Source organism: Gavia stellata, chromosome 10 (genome assembly GCF_030936135.1).
Source record: "Gavia stellata isolate bGavSte3 chromosome 10, bGavSte3.hap2, whole genome shotgun sequence".
Classification (NCBI taxonomy): Eukaryota; Metazoa; Chordata; class Aves; order Gaviiformes; family Gaviidae; genus Gavia; species Gavia stellata.
The window spans coordinates 7,965,954-7,982,993 of record NC_082603.1 but is presented as its reverse complement, the minus strand read 5'-3'; the positions used below and the strand labels follow the sequence as shown (position 1 = coordinate 7,982,993).

At 38.4% G+C, this 17,040-nt stretch overlaps 1 protein-coding gene across 4 annotated transcripts in view; it reads right to left on the bottom strand.

The window, feature by feature from the left end:
• The window catches only part of DNM3 (dynamin 3), a 179,940-nt gene that overhangs the window by 131,542 nt on the left and 31,358 nt on the right, over positions 1 to 17,040 (bottom strand). For 2 of the 4 annotated variants that reach the window (XM_059821696.1, XM_059821693.1), the window contains exons 7-14: positions 15,959 to 16,101; positions 12,500 to 12,635; positions 11,078 to 11,145; positions 9,471 to 9,609; positions 7,449 to 7,535; positions 5,395 to 5,465; positions 1,758 to 1,806; positions 75 to 104 (exon numbers count right to left, since the gene is read on the bottom strand). In XM_059821696.1, the coding sequence (XP_059677679.1) occupies positions 75 to 104; positions 1,758 to 1,806; positions 5,395 to 5,465; positions 7,449 to 7,535; positions 9,471 to 9,609; positions 11,078 to 11,145; positions 12,500 to 12,635; positions 15,959 to 16,101 (723 nt within the window). The remainder of the gene's footprint in view (positions 1 to 74; positions 105 to 1,757; positions 1,807 to 5,394; positions 5,466 to 7,448; positions 7,536 to 9,470; positions 9,610 to 11,077; positions 11,146 to 12,499; positions 12,636 to 15,958; positions 16,102 to 17,040) is intronic. The other 2 variants (XM_059821694.1, XM_059821695.1) reach the window with 1 other exon arrangement.

Here is a 17,040-nt window from a genome sequence, read left to right as displayed (position 1 = left end):
GTTAGAGACAAACTTTGCCCTCTGAGAAGCTAAATGAAAAAGCAACAATAAAGCTTACAGAACTTAGCTCGTACAATTTGCCTTGAAGGCGGTAGATTGGTTCCCTGAAATAGCAAATTGCAAAAATGAAGTTTTATTTCAGAAACATTTTCTCATTCTTTTCAACTCCAAACAATTAACTTACAAACATCTGTTCATTATCTTTAAAATAAAAGGTTCAGCAAAGTCCTTTACACCAATAGTAATCAAGTTTCAACATTTAATTTAAACCGCCAAGTTTTTTTCTCCACTTCTTTAGAGAGAGAACACTCACTTAATTAAAAAATCATTAATTTTATTTGTGTATTTTTGAAGAGTCAGATAATTGGTCGATTTTCCTTTTATGGGACACTCCAAAGTGATGACAGTTGTTGTGTTTGACACATGTTCCGGCACAGCTAGATAAGAAGGAAATCTCTCCTCAAGAGGGGAGAGACTAGTCTTTGAAGCCATTTCAGTGTTTAGATCTTTCAACTTTTTTCATTTTAGTCCAAACCATACGTTACGTTAAAAATGCCACTCATGCTGGTCAGGCTGTGGGACCATCACATCCAAGAAGTTAATGGATTATTTTAACTAACATCTCAAAAATAACTAGCAATTTCTTGGTGGGAGGAAGAAGTTGAATTTCTATCCCCCAAAAGATAACTAAGTTTTCAAGAAATGCTAGAACTCTCATCTACAACAGCAGAATAGATTTTCTGAAATGTCAGGTTTATCATCCAAGGGATTCTAAACTCAGTGGTCACATTTGAAAACCTTAACCTTTCACCTCCTGAGCATTGTTTGACCAAATTGCACATGAAAACGCAAGGAAGACATTCAATACTGGTAATTATTTATACAAAATTTCATTGTCTTATTTTTACTAGAATTTTTAATTTCCTTTTAAAGTATGTACTAATTCCGTAACATGTTCTTTCTGTGTAAGACTTTGCAAAACCCCCAAAGTGAGCAGAAACCCTCAAAGTTGTAGCATTTTCATTATTTTCATCTCATATGAAAAAAGGACTGATCCTGTGAAGTACTGAACACCCCTGGCCTACACAAAAGCAAAAAAAAGAAGCAAAGCTCAGGAGCACTTAGCATCTTGCAGAATCAAGCCCATATTCTTATGTGATAAAAAGAAACAAATAAGTAATTTCATTAATGAATCTCAGTGAAAATGCTAATTAATCTGAGACTGTCAACCAGTTATTCTTTGTTCACTTTGAGAGAGGCCTATGGTATATAGCCAACATCTTTATGAAGTCAACTGAAAGTTTTCAGAAGAGGTAAAGGCAATTCCGCTTTTGCTTGCTGAATTGGCTTTCATTGTTATTAAGCTGTGAACACGTAAGAACTAGTAAAACGACTATGACAAAGCACACACAAGCAAGTACTCACCAGCATTTTGGATTCTGAAATTCACAAGTTTGCAGTTAATGACAAATACATTGATGTGTAACATGAAAGATTCAACACACTATACAGCATGGGAGGGAAGACACTAACCAGCAGTGCAAGCACTAGCAGAAATATTAAACAATAAATGATGATAACAATGAGTCAGGTGGCTCTGAAAAATTCAGTAAAACAAAGAGATGATGACGCTTTTTATATATGTTTGAAGCAGAAAAGGTAAATGATACACTTACAAAAAAGAAACGCAGCCAAGAAAACCAAACAGCTTGGATTAACTTGCACATGCCATTATCCATTCTCTGTTAGGTGCCTACCTGATTTCCCACTGCACTTTTGTTAACCTGACTGCTTCTTTGTTGGGCACTAAGGGAAGCAGAGGAAAAGAGTTATACTGAAGAAACTCAAACTAAGCCAGTTCCCGAGGAATAGATTTTAGCAGTAACAGTTACTTCTGATTCCAGCACAGAAGGCTAGAGTAACAAAGAAACAAAGCAAAACCATTGCATATATGTGCATATTTCAACTACTTTTTCTTACAGTATAGGAATGCCTGCTTATATTTGCCTGCTTAGGACAGAAGGGACATGCACAGCAGACAGCTCCTACTAATCGTCTCCTTTGTAACAACATCCTACTTGGATTGGAAAAGGTTACTAAAAGCAGAGAAATTATGGGTCATGTGGGTAACTTTGGAACCATTAGCCTCTATAAATATTCAAAAGAGACAAAAGGCAAACCACTTCTGTTATTTAGTGCACTACAACAAAATCCTCCCCTGCTGAAGGCTCCTTAATAGCTTTGTCTTGACAGTTTGTTTTGGATATTATTCTAATATTTATATGCACTTTGAGCATGTAAATATAACCAATGGATGAAGCCATCACAAAGCTGGTTCAAAGAGCTAGAATCATAGAAGAATAAAACATTTGAAATTAAACTGCATTTATAATATTTTGCTCAATTCTTGAATTCCGGTAATCCCAGTTCTTGAAACAAAACACACTCTGGTCTCAAAAACATACAAGTTGCCATTAATTCTGAAAGTATTTGCATTATGTGGTGGTTTGTAAGCATTAGGCCACAAAATAAAAATATTGCTGGAAAGAGGGAGAAAAGCGTTCAGAGAGCAGGCTTTGGCTACTCAACCACCAGAGCGGCCACTGGTGACAGGAAGTTTTGTTTGGATTAGATTATACCATTTCACCAGGCAATGATTAACTGAAGAAAAAAGCATACATATTAGATCAGCTACAAACACTGCTCTGAAAGAGTAAGATAGATATGCTTGGATCCCAGCCTATGGGCCAATCCTGCAACTGTTTTGTGCACAGCTGCTGTTCCAAAGAATTGGTGAAGCACCAAACTCAGCTCCGTCCCAACTCTGATCCTGCCCTTCGGACCATACTCTACCAAACCAGCAGCCCACATGCTGTCTGTGAGAAGATCCACAAGGTGTTTATTCCATGTGCCTATTCACTGGGCTTAGCTCTCAATCATCCAGATCCTTTTGAGCAAACAAAACTGCATGTCTCTGGTGCATCATCTGAGTTGCATAAGTTTTGGTGCATAAATTATGATTAAATAATGTGCGTACAAAAAACACAGCACTAACCCCTCATCAATTCCAATCTGTTGTTTGAGAAACACACATGAGATGGCTTTAGGAAACCTAATTGCCATTCTTTTGATTTGGTTTTTTTTTTTACTTTTTATTTTATTTTATCGCCTTAGGAAAGCTAATTAGACCACTAACATCATACTAAGAAACCCATGCCTTTTAGAAATAGCCCAGCAATTGGTCCTCTATTTACTGTTCTAAATACGAATTACCCTTTATGTAGACTGAAGCATGTAGCTATGTTTGAGTTACAACAACTGGAAACAAACCCAATCCCAACATCTTACCACTTGTTCTGCTAAATGAGACAAACATTAATATTCTAAGATTTCACACTTTCATAGCTATGCAAAGTTGTTCTAAATATTGGCATTCTTAAATCCTTCTCAAGTCACATCACACTATACCTGCCTCAGGCCCTGCAATGCTGCAAAGTACTTTGAAATGTCTTGTGCTCTCATTCTTATGAACAAGGTTCACAGGACCTACGCTTACAAAACATTGCTGTTGCATGAGACAACTGGCTAGAAGACTCAGCAAAAATAAAGGAAACACTAGGGAGTCTGGGGAATCTATAGTCCAGGATGTTTAGATACTGCAGAAGCCCATACATGACGCAAAAATTATTTCATTTTCCAGTTCTAATAATTGCTATAACAATAGCATGATTATTGTTTAAAAATGTGTATTTTCTACTGTTTAGCTCATAAATTAATATACTTTACATTTTAATTTGTTCTTAGTTATCCAAGTTTTCTCTTCCAGTTGAGCACAACTCAACAAAGGTAATTCCCTTCCCATCAGTTTTAACCTATAGAAACACTTGCTTAAACTTATCAGTGAACTTAAGCAAAGAGACATTTGTTATCTGCTTATACCCCGGGCACAGCAGCTGGGGATTTCTAGATCTCAGCTGACAAAAGAGGAAGCAGCTTTGCCAAGAAATTGAACTCGGGCATTGCAGCTCCTTGGAAAAGATGCAGCAGTGAGGACCACAGGCTGAACTACAGGCCCTAGCAGCAGCATCCATGAGGAGTATTTTTCCAGGGGAGAGACATAATGAAATACCTCTAGATATACCTGGCACTCCAGAATCCAGGACTATATAACACTGAAGGTTCCAACTTGACACAAGGAAAAGTCTTTTCACAGTGAGAAGAAGCAAACATTGGAACAGGCTGCATAGAGAGACTGGAGAATCTCCAGTTTTGGGAGTTTTCCGGATCTGATTGTATAAAGCCCCGAGTAACCTGGTCTGAACTCAGCACTGACCCTCCTCTGAGCAGGAGGTTGGACTATGTGACTTCCCAAGGTCACAACACACACCATGAATATATATGGAGTGTTTTTAGCAGGCTTTTTCCTGTCAGAAAAGGATGAAGAGAAGTAAATAGCAGGCAGGTTGTTATCTTGACCTCTAGAAGGCCAGCTACCATTCCTACAACATCCTGTCATTTGTCAAGAGAACTGATAAAGATATCTAGGACCTGCAAACAGTTCTAGAGAAAGTTGCTCAAACCAAACACATAAACAGTGCCTGGCTTTGCCTTCTCCCCTATCAGCTTACTGAACTCCATGTTTTAAACCTTCAGGGCATACTGCCGGAGATGTAGACCTTCCTTCACAGTGCTAACTAGAATAAACCATAGTATAATATGTACTGTGGTGCCAAACTTTGTTGCCAGCATCCCACATGGATGAAACCTGTTGTAATTGCAAACACTGTTATGGCAAACGTGGCATGAATATGACTGAAGGAACATTTATTCTTCAAAGAGTGAAGACATCTTTAATGTTTTTACTAGTGCCAAAATGTTGGTATGAAGTCCCTGAGGCACAAATTGCTGGAAGCTGAGGCAGAACTTTCTGGAGAATATTCTCACAGCCTTTTCAATTAGGTGAGGAAAACATCAAACTGGGCCCTGCAGGGCATTCTGCTACTATTATTCTCTACAGCCAAACAGCAGGCACACTTATAATTCAGTGACATCCATTACTCTAAACAAAACTGTTTCACACGGAATCACGGTGGTGGTACTAAAATGGATACAGTGAGGGCATCGGTTTGCCAAAGCTGCTTCCTGAGGTGCATGTGATTCCAGACCAAGACATAAGCTTCAGCGAAACCAGGCTTGTGAACTGGGGTAAAGAATCTCCTGCAAGTGGGACAGAGACACTGTGTATACTGAGAAAGAACATGCTCCAGCACATTTGGGACTTTGCAGCTTGCATCTTCACTGTCACACTTTAGGACTTGTGTTTTGAACTTGGGGGGGGTGGGAGGGTGGGTGTAACCTGACAGTGTCTTTATAACCAAGTCTCTATATACATACTTTGCGAAGCCAATGAAGTCTTCGTGGTTGGTGTTGATGTAAGAAACCTGGATATCAATCAGCAGCAGCACCTGTTAGGGGAGACAGGAGAGCAAAAAAAGGATGGGTAAGGTGGAAGAGAGAGATTGAGAAAAAGCAAGGGAGAAAAGAACAGGACTTTTGAGTTTTCTGCATTACTGAATATTGCTTTCATAATCGTTAAAGCCAAAAGCAACAATATTTTCTAAATCCTATCACTTCTGTTCGCGTCCTGGTTTAATAAGCTAGACTAAAGAAGAGCTATTCCCTCTTTCTATTTTTTTCCTGACAGACCTCATTTTTCACTATCTTGGCCCTTGTCCACTTCATTAAGATCAATCATACATGGCCAGAGAGAGTTTAATAATATGTAACATAAATTCTAGCTCTACCTTTTGCAAGCTAAGCAAAACTCTGTCTGTTGTAGCGTTCCAGCCAAGCTAGCAAGGAGCCTGAACCTTAAACCTAAAATCAGGGTACCTAAATTTTCTTTAGGTACTACACAAAGAAGTGGTAGGTAAGCTAGCCCTGAACCAGAAAAAGTACAGTCCAGGTACTAAACAGCCACGCTGGTGCACCCATCTGGCTTGAGAGATGGGCTAGTCAATGAAATAACAGAATGAATGGTTTGTATACTTATCACTTGCCAGTCCTTCAACAGCCCAGAGACAGAATTTGATTCAAACTTGATAATCTAACTCAGCAAAGAAATTGCTAAGATATTAGAGAAAGCTCACTCCCACCCTTGAACAGCTTCTTGAACATGCATGAGACTGAATTTTCCCCCATCTTTTCAGACTTCCATTTATCAGCAGGGAGCAAGGAAGAAACCTATTGCTACCAAATGGTAGCATTTAATCTCTTCAAAGTGTACAGAGTTATTTCGGTACAGATCCTCAAACACAGTATCACTCCCAAATTCTTCACAACTTCCAGAAGATATTAGATGGCTCACCCAGAGCAAAAGACAGTGGGGATCTGGGTTTAGCTCTTACCTCTGAAAATATCCTCATTAGCGTTTTGATTTATTCACAACAACTGCTAACAGCATAAATAATGATGTGAATATGTGACAATAACCTGTTTGACCAATTCTTGGCATTTACAGAAAGCTGGTATTTTGTACTTTGTTCTGGGAAATTGCCAGGTATGTGCACAGAATGAAGAATGGAATAAGAAAAAAAGACTTAATTATTCTAAGTAACTTGTATGTTCTTCCAATTTTTGAAATAACTGAGTATGCTAACTAGAACTCCCTGCAAGTACAAGCCCAGCAAATAGAATTTTTTAAAAATTATTTTTAAGACTACAGTCACAGCACAGATTAAAGGAAAAGAAGCAGGACATGCTGCACAGCTCCCTAGCTTGCACAGGGACAGGACTAGAGAGCCAGGAGTCCAGAACAACTTAAGAGCTCTGCCTAGCCCTTCTTCCCCAAATATTTCAGTTGTCACACTCTGCACTCTCCAGACAATAATTCCCGTTTCCACTTCCAGTGGATTTTCTTACATGTAATCTAAGCTTTGAAGTTTCCTGGATTTGGAGTGCTTAGCTGGGTGATGAATTCTAAACAAGTTTCTCTGAAAAAAAAAAAATTTTTTTTTAAAACTTTTTTTAAAATTGAAGGAAAACTTGTCACTCCCGCAACAGTCCGAGTACAATTGCTTGTGGGCCTCACTGTAATTGGAACATAGGATGGGTATGTTAAAAAAAACCCCTGGAAACGAAGTAGAAAAAAGGCTGGGTATTTCTGTGTGCATTTGTTTAATCATTAATCAATTTCCTACAAACAGCTGTTGTGGCACAGCTAAGAAGACGACACACTGTGGCACAGGAACAAGCCAAAACTACTTTAAACCACCAATCCTAATCTTGAAAAACCAGATTAGGATTTTCTGTAACAATTCTAGTCTTCTCTGTCAAAGCTCAATGGTACAGGAGCAATTTCTCTCCCCCTTTAAAATGTGCAGCCTGCTAGGGAAGGAACAAAAGTTTGGGCTTCCCCCCAAACTGTTAGATTGCCTATTTACTCTCACCTGATCCTTGGTCTTCTCTTCTCTTTCACGAATGTAGCCAGCAACAATTCTTTCTGTTTCCTCACACAACCTTGGATATGTTGCCAACTGAAAAGCAAAATTAATAGAAATTTACACCGGCAGGGTGGCTTCAGTAGAATACAAACAGGGGAGCCTCCAGCTTTCCTCTTTGGAAGAAGGCAATTATTTTAAATGCTTAGGCTAAAAGTTAATTACACCACAAAGCGAGCCTTACTAGCTATTAATGGTCATTTTCCAGAGAAACTGGAGAGACCTAAACCCTTGTATTGTTTCTGTGCTTTTGCTCCATGGAACACTGAGGAAAAGGCTCTTTGGACATGTGAGCCACAGTTTATCAGGCTTGGGGTGAGGTTTCTCCATGCCTCTCTCTTCTACTGTGCCTAATTCCAGAGTGGCGCTGTAAATAATTTCCAAAGTTTCTTGTTCTTTGAAGGCTCCACCTTGTGGCAACATCTTTACATCTCAATAACAATACTTAAAAATGTAGAGTAAAACACAACAGTAAATTTGGGCAATAGCACTGGGAAAAGAATCTACACAATTAATTCAAGTGACATATCTTCCAAACTTTGACAAAAGTGAAAAAACCTGGAAACTCCAGTCAAAATATTGCAGTGAATCTGCTTCTGTATGATCTTTGTCAAAAAGATTTGTCACCTTTTGCTGTTTTAAGAAAATAGCTCCTTTACCTGCTCATTGGTACAAAAAAACCTGCATTATTCAGAAAAACACAAAGGATGTGACAGGGTATTTCTCAACAACTTCAGCATACCTATGTTCACATCCCAGAACCGCTCCTGTAATTGCTACTATTAGGGGACCCTGCTCTTTGAGATAGTGGGAGAGACAGACGAACAGAAGGTGAGACAATAAAAGTAGCCAGTTAGCTAAGAAGTCTACAAGCCAATGGGATCTTCTAGAATACCACAGAGCAATGGGAGAAAAGAGAACTGAAAATCAGCAACTGTTAGCTGTGAATGCTCCAGACAAGTGAGTCGCAGTATTTACAGATGACAACTTTCCTATGAAGGTGAAAAGTGTGAGGGAAAAAGCTTCATATTAATATATCTGACATTATTCCTTAGCCACAGTTGGGGGCTGTGAATTTTGAGGTTTCTTTCTAAGAGTATACACCAATCCAAGCACACACTTCAGGAAAACCATTCCCAAATACTCACAGTAATGCTATGTTTAGTTTTGATGAACGTATTTTCTTAATTTATTACACTTGCAGGATCTTGAGTTGGAAGTTTAATTGACGCACACAAACTTTCACATCAGGAAGTTCAATGCTTAACAGTTCTTTCCACTTAAATGCTCAACATTTCTGTGCAGCAACCTCATTCGTCAACACTAATGCAAGGATGCACAAATACAGGGGAGATGAAGTCTTCCTAGCTTTCCACTTCTAACTTCTTGTCAGCTGGAGATCAGACGTTTTGGAGTTGTGTATGAAAAAAGCACAGGAGAAGTCGTGGACAAAGAACTGCAAAGAACTGTGGTGCTACCCACTAAAGTTTCATTACAGAAAGAGCATTTTTCTCTCTGTGATAGATGTCCCTGAACACATTTGAGGCTTTTGCTCTAGAAAGGTTTCACTGTTTCTTCCTCTTATTAGCACTGGAAAATAAAACTTTAAAGTACAAATTTTGTTGCTGATTTACACCTCCATGGAATTGCTGCCTACGTTCCATTTTCAGTACCAATGAAAACATGGTTTTAAGGATGAAACTGGGAGCAACTCTTGACTCAAAAAAACCTCCAACCATACGGTGTATATATATATATATTCAAAACACAGGAATCAAAAAATGAACATTTCCAACATTACATTATTTTGAGAGTTTTGCAGAAATTGCAATTACTTTAGAGAGTCTTACTCTGTACATCAAGTGACTAGATCAGAAATCTCCTATAATACTGTAAAATGCAAGACAGGCTTTATATTATCTACTATACCATTACATTATACTTACATTACCGGATCTATTTGCAAGTTACCTTTTTAGTGCACTTCTTGACAGTGTTGATTAACTCTTGCATCACCAGATCCACACTTTTTAAGCAAGGGCCTTTCAGCTTGACTATCTGTTTTTTAACAATGGCTTCAAACGCCATATCTGGAGTAAACAAACCTGTTCTGTGGACATAAAAGAATATGTAAGACAGTAATAAAAACATCATGCAAGGAAGATTTTTTTACTGAATTGCTCATATCTTCATTTTCAGAGGCTTACAGCGGAGTAATAACAATCCCTACACAAACAGACTTCCACAGAACTAAATTTGCTTTCTCTAAAAAACGTGTCATTGTGAGTAAGAATATAAAAGTAGAAACGTGCCCTACTACTTGAAGATGACTGCGAGAACTCTAAAGAGTACTGATGCAATGCAGTAAAGCCTCTTCAGCAGTGCATCAAACCTTAGAGAAACGATGGCAGCTGCAGCATTCCATGCACAGTCACTTGCATAGCAAACCCATAAGAAACCTATAGCTGCACCTTTCTCTTCACTCACAACAGGAAATGTGGTTCTGTTACTCAGAGTCCTATATGGAGAATTTCACAGTTGGTCACTGCAGGGTATATGAACCTGTACCACAAATACCTCACAGAACCAGTTCTAAACAAATAGGCCTTACTTCTCTTTCAAACACTGCTTGCAAAGATCTATCTTGGCAGATAAACCATATAAAAAAAGCAAAGTATAAAAACATGCCCCAAACTATCAGTTCACTACCATAAATTGCTCATCACGACCTTTCCATCAATACGGCCAGAAAAGTTCAAATACAATACTGCACCACGGCTACTACAGTTAACCATCTGAGAATTTACAATACAAGTAACACAAAGAACATTTTCCAAAACACTAAGAACAACAAAGCTTGTAACCAATGCTTTCAAAAGATATTACGTACTCACAAGTTGGGGGGGTGGGGGGTGGGGTGGCAGGGAGCAGAAATACCACAAAAGAAGAACCCAAGCTTTTTGGAATCTGTTTTATGGTCAAAAGAACAAAAAATGGATATGCATCTGAGTCGCCCTCCAAAATAGGCTGATCATCCCAAAGTGAGATAATTAGGTCATTCCAAACCAAAAGCCCAAATACCTCCTCTTCCCAAACCTAATAATATACTGCAGATATATCCACAAAGTGAAACCTCTGCCAACTCACTTGTAAATCAGTCATTTCAAGAAACAGTTAAGAATAAAGGGGAGTAAGATAGTGCAAGGAGTCTGCCACAACACAAGCTGAAAGGTTTTTTTTCCATATCAAGACACGAGTCTTCCCTCTAAAACATGATTTCTCAGGAATACAGGCTTAACAGAACTGCAGACACTACCAGAAAAAAAGTCACTGATTTTCTCTGTAATATAATTTTTCAGCATTTCCAGGTAAATTAAACCTCCTCAAGCAAATCAACTGTTTGGCCCAAAATAGCTACCTGAAAAACAGAAGTGTAAAGGAGTGGAAGAAAAAGAAGTCAGCTGCTGGGAGCAGTGCATTAGTAACATAGTCTAGCAGTCAATAGCCAGTGTGTCCACAGGTTAAAAAGACCACACCCTCTATAATGTGGCTGGGCTTGAAAACATGGGAGCACTTGCCTGATACCATGTATGTTCTTGATGGCATAACTTATTTCTCTCCGCAGTTCCTTCTCATTGAATTCCATCTAGAGGAACAAAAGCATGAGATCATTATTAGGGGAAGTTTTTAACAAAACAGAAAATATTACCTCTCCCAATATAACTGGAAGACAGGCAAGTTCAACTGGCAAAATATTAATTTCTAATTACACAAACAAAGCATAAAGTATTTTAAAACATTTTAATATTAAGGCTACAGGCAGCAGTAAGGATTGTTGAAAATTATGCACCCTTATATTCCAGATAAACCAACAGCTAGAACGATTTTGCAGAGTTGATAGAGTAAGCCAGAAACAGGATTTGGAAGATGCAACTTTTCTTTTAAGCCTGGTTTCCCAAAGTGGTACAACTTCTGTGGTTATGGTCTGTTTATCCTCCCCTTTCCATTCTACTGTTTTTCAACCAAATTTAAGAGAGGAGTGGTCTCAGTTATGAATTCATAAAGCTTTTCTTTAAGTTTCTCAAAAGCCAGCTAGCTGGAAGAGAAATTAGTGTTGTCACAAACAAAAGGATAATTATCTAAGCCCAACTGTCATCTGTTCTGTTGGACTGCTAGTTGACCTACCACATTTAAACCCTGGAACCAGCCACAACCCTGACTGGTTCTTACCCAACTTAAAGTTAGGGGATGCCAAGGCAGTTGAACATAGAACAGGTGGAAAGGAAGCTTAGGAAAAGTGTAAAAGAACGGGGACTAGAGGTACAGTAGAGTTCATGGTGAGGGGAAGCTGAAGTCACTGCAATGGAAGAAAAATCAAAAGAATATGTAACAAATTCATAGGAAACCAGGTTTCACACCCCACCAGACCTCTGTTTGTTCTGTTACCCAAAGGATGGGTAAGCAAGAAGAGTTGTATCAGGAGGAGAAATGTATCAAGAGGAGAAATGTTATCTCGAAACACCAAATTTGCTTCTGCTCCACCTCCCACTATAAAAGTGTAGCACTAAAAGCTGGCTTTGGTTTAATGCATTTAATACAGGAAGTAGAAAACACAGAAAATGGCTATTTTCCATAACTTTAATTTTAATAGGTACTAGCTACTTGAACACAACAACTTAAATTTACCAACTGTAGCTGTTTGCCTGCCCCATCTAACCGGAAGGAAGACGCCATTTACGATAAAATAATAAAAAAGCATGGAAAATAATAAGAACTGGGACTATAATTATATTCTAATTCCTGTATTTCAGAATTCTTAGCATGTCTCAGAATCCAAAACTAGAAATGAAGCCAAATGTCTTAATTATAACTTCATGTAATTTCTTCCACAGTTAAGAGCATGTTCTTCCAATCAGACCTTATTTTGGCTTTATTACTATCATACAAACATAAGAATATATAAATAAAACAGAAAGCACACCAGCAAGATGGATAAATACCTTCACTAGTTCAAAAGGAAAACGTTCATGGAAAATACGATTGATTTTGGCACCTCCTGAAAGTTCTAGTGTATCAACCTGATCTCCTGATCCTTCGATTCTTTTTTCAAAGTCCACTGAAAACTGTTGTACCATCCTAAATTTCAAAGGGGGGGGAGAAAAAAAAAAAACAAAACAACAAAACACAAGCATTTACACATGTCAACTACCAACTCTTACACTTCAGTACTACGTGACTGCTAGTGCCTATTAAAACATGTTTAGGAATTGACAAAAGTATCTATAACAACAATTCATTCAGCCAAGCTGCCAATCCATAAAATCCATGCCTACACACACACCCCCTACACCCCTTCTCTCTCACAGGACATAGCTCAGTATATTATTTTCTTTCTTCATAAGGGTTGTATTTTTTAAAAAAATACCGTTTATTAAACTGCATATTAAAGTCAGCTACAATACACCAGGCTATATTGGTGATTTATCAATGATCACGAAATTGTAAATGCTACCATTACTTACTACATAAATCTTTAAATTTTTTTTTTTTAGGAGAAGAAAAAGCGATAGCAGTCTTTTTAGTAGACTAAACAAATAAAAGTCCTGACATTTAAGTTATAATACTTATTGTACTTGAATAGAAAAGCACATCCATATTTAGATGCTGTTACAGAAACTGCAGAGCTCAACAGGGCAGACCACCACAAGCAAAAATCTCCAATCTCATGGCAAAAAGTACCATTTGCGGAGAGCTTACTTCTCCACAACAATCCTTTGGTCTTTCTAGTATCTCTCAAAAAGATACAGTCCCATAGCATGATGTGACTCAAACCACTAAGCTGATCCAGCGCTGGAAAATTTGGAAGAGATTGCTAAGAAACTTATTTTCCCATGCCAAGAAGTTAGCCCAAGAAGCAGTGCTAACACGTCAACGTGGCAGCTGTCAGTACCATAAGCTCCAGCTTACTTGGTTGTGCTTAGACTTCTGCAGCAGGAGCATTTAGAAGAACACACATCAGTTATGGAAGATTCATGGATAGCTCTTTTTTTTTTTTTTTAATTTTTTTTTTTAAAGTAAGTACAGGCATTTGGTCATAAAATTTGAAATGACAGATTCTGCCAAAAAGTAACATTGCATATCAACTGTACATAAACCTCAGATACCTATATGGCCAGGTTAACAGAATTATATAAAAAGTCTAAGCGTAGGGCACCAGACTCAATTTTTGAAGAAGATCATAGAAACTTAAGATCATTTTATGGGGTGAGGTGAGGCAATTTTTTTTTTTCTTATATACATTATGGAACTTGTTCTCAAGAATCTGAGGAAAAGGTTCTAGTTATGGTACCTTCCACACCCTAAAAGAAAAAGGGAAAGTGAGGAGAACTTTTACTGACAAAAGAAGTTAATTTCTCCTTTAGCACCTACTTATAATGAAGGAATTAGAAAAAACTATGCAGAGAAGTATCAAGTAGGATGACTTAGGCTGAAATGGAATTCAATTCTTTTTCCTTTAGAACATGTTACAATAGCAGAACAAGCATGAGATACCAGCAACACCTAACAATTCACAACACTTCGTATATGTGTTTCTAGCAGTCAAGTCACCAAATACACAAAGTGGAAAAAAAAACCAACACCACCTGGCTTGTACTGTCACAGAAGAGTCAAAGGCGATGTCCTTCTGTTTTTGCAATCAAAACATCTGAAGTAAAGTCACGAGGGACAGACTTACCTCTACCCTTTTGGACACAGTTGCTACAAAAACAAGTAAATCAGAGTCTTCACCTGGCTCAAGAAAGCCTCTCTAGTTCAGGTGACCATTTTCGCTTCTGAATTCCAGACTTTCAATTAGAGAATGAATCCTGCCCAAAACTTATGCATTTTCACAATCCAGTGCTATTACCATCTATCCCAGAGAAGTGAGAAGGCTGAAAACCTCTGAAATCAGTCAGAGTAGGAATGTGACAACAGTCATAAAAGAGAGAAGAGCTAGGTACATTTTACGTCTCTCTCTTTCTTCCTTTAGATGCTTCCTCTTCAAGAGGTAAATTTTAATCACATATGAACATAGAAGTGGCTGCAGAGGGCTACAATTAAACAAAAAAAAAAAAGGAGGGAGAGAAAATGGCAAACCTTTCAGGTGAAAAGGTTGGCAATGCTGAGTATCAAGCATCCCTGGAAACAGACCAAGTAAGGAAGCTGCATGAAGCAAAGCAGCGGGTGCTAACTGGGCTTCAATCCAAAGCGTCAGCATTGCCCTTTTTCCTTAGTGCTTAAACCACAATAAAGAAAGGGCTCTGATTCTACTTCCACTTGATTCAAAGTCAGATGAACAGTCATCTCTGTTCCATCACTTTACAATAGTGTTGTCCAAGTCTCATCAGACAGACTTATTTTGTGGATGAGACCCAAACTGGACAGTGTCTTCAGCAGTGAAAAAGCTTTCTAGTTCGGAACTTATGATAATAACGTAGCTCCAGAAATCGTTGCAATTCCTCCAGCAAACAACAACAGTATTCAATCCACGACTTCTTGAGCCCAAAAGGGTCAGCATCTGCCAGGTCAGTTTTAACACAAGCACAGGTGGCACATCACATAACTTACTTTGCTGCTAGTTGTCAGATGTGTCCTCAGAGAAGCAAACCACAAGAAAGTGGTTTTCACCTGCCCCAATACACTATCACTTCAACGAAAGAATGGCTGCACTACAGCAGAACAAAAGCCATACCATGACAGTCACCAACAATAAGTGCCTAGGAGAACAGAGCAAGCACGTAGTAATATTTCTCCAAAATACTCTCTTGGCCTCAATAAATTGCTGTTCGTGGATTCCATACAGCAGGAAATTGTCCTTGTACTTAATAACCTTAAATGTCTTCCCCATCCCAAGAACTTGCCTAGCTGCTTTCTGAAAGCACATGAATTTTTAGTATCAGCTCCTGCAACAAAGATCTCTGTGGCTTAGGTGCACATCACATGAAGGACTATCATCTACGATACCTTTTGATCTTGCCATCTTCAGGTTCTTTTGGATAGCTAAGTTTTTACGTTGGAAAAAGAAGCATTCCCTATTCTCCTTTCAGACTCCTCATCTTACAGACTTCTAACACAATCTCCTTCCCTTGCTTCAGGTCATCTTTTTGGCAGGCTGAAGAATGTGTCTATACAATGAGAAGCAGTTTCTTACCTTTGATCATCTATGCCACCCAGCTTTGTACCTTTTCCTGTTCTGCCTTCTCTCTTTTCTAGGATTACCAAAATTAATTTAGGGAACACTCTGCTGAAATTGTAGAGGAAATAAAGTGTTCTGGAACATCAAGCACAGAATTCTTTGGAGTTTGCATACAGAATCCTTAATGGTATTCTAATCTTTAAATTTAAACCCGTTAGGAAAAAAAAAAAGGCAAAACAAACCTACACAAAGTGGAAAAGCAGACAAAAGACTAGACACTCACTGCAACAGGGCTTTCGTTTTTCTGGTTGGATCTTCTGGTCTGAAGTTTTTGTATACCTCTACTTCATGTTCTATAGAAAGCATCTGGCTCTGGAGTTTGCTTCTGAAGGCTGGCAGGGTATCCCGAATATGATTGGTAAGTTGCTAAAAAGCAAATAAAAGTCCTTTTATACTGTTAATAAAGATGAAAGCAAGAGCACAACCATTTCCTTCTGACTGCCAAGCATATCAGCCATGACCTGTGCTAGTTTACCAGTGTAGTTCCTTTTGATCTTTGAGGCAATGGAGACTGTTCAAGAACAATACAATATCCCTTTTGCATACACATTACAAGGAGGCTTGAAAAATTCCTTCATCCTCTCACTCACTTAGCCCTGTTACTACATACTTGTTTAGTTACACAAGAAAAAGTTACACACATTACATGTTTAATTTGAAACAACCTCTCATCACTCATCACTCATGCCACCACTCCCATTTTGCTGGTTTTTCTAAGGGAGTTTCCCAATTCCCTATATACTTGTTCAGCATGACGACTCCTTTACTTTACAGCCACAAGGCAATAAGGGACAAGGAAGAGATTCTGAGCATCCACAGCCCATTGAGAACAGAGATGGAGAGAAGTCTAGGCATACAGAGTACCTACTTGGCACTCCTCACCATTGGGAAAAAACACCTCCATGTGATTTCTGCTCCCTTGTACAAAGTATACTAAAGGGAAGAGATTTTGCTCTCATATTAATGATTATAGAACTTCACCTTTTTCAAACACTTGATTTTTTGGCTGTAAAAGGTTCTACCACTCAAGACTATCAGTTTTCATTTCTGAAAACACACCTAGAAGTACTGGAAAATAAACTGAAGGAGAGTAGAAAAAGGCTTACCAGATCTGTGTTTAACTTACCTCACTTACTTTCGCATATATACGTTGTAATGTGTTTGGACAGCACTATCAATGTCTTACCTGTGCCATAAATTTCTCATGCATTGTACCTGTTCCTTGATTAAAACCCAAGTGGACTTCTTGCACTATGCTGCAAACCCTTTTCCCAGACCCAGTCAGAAAATCTATAAATTAGGAAT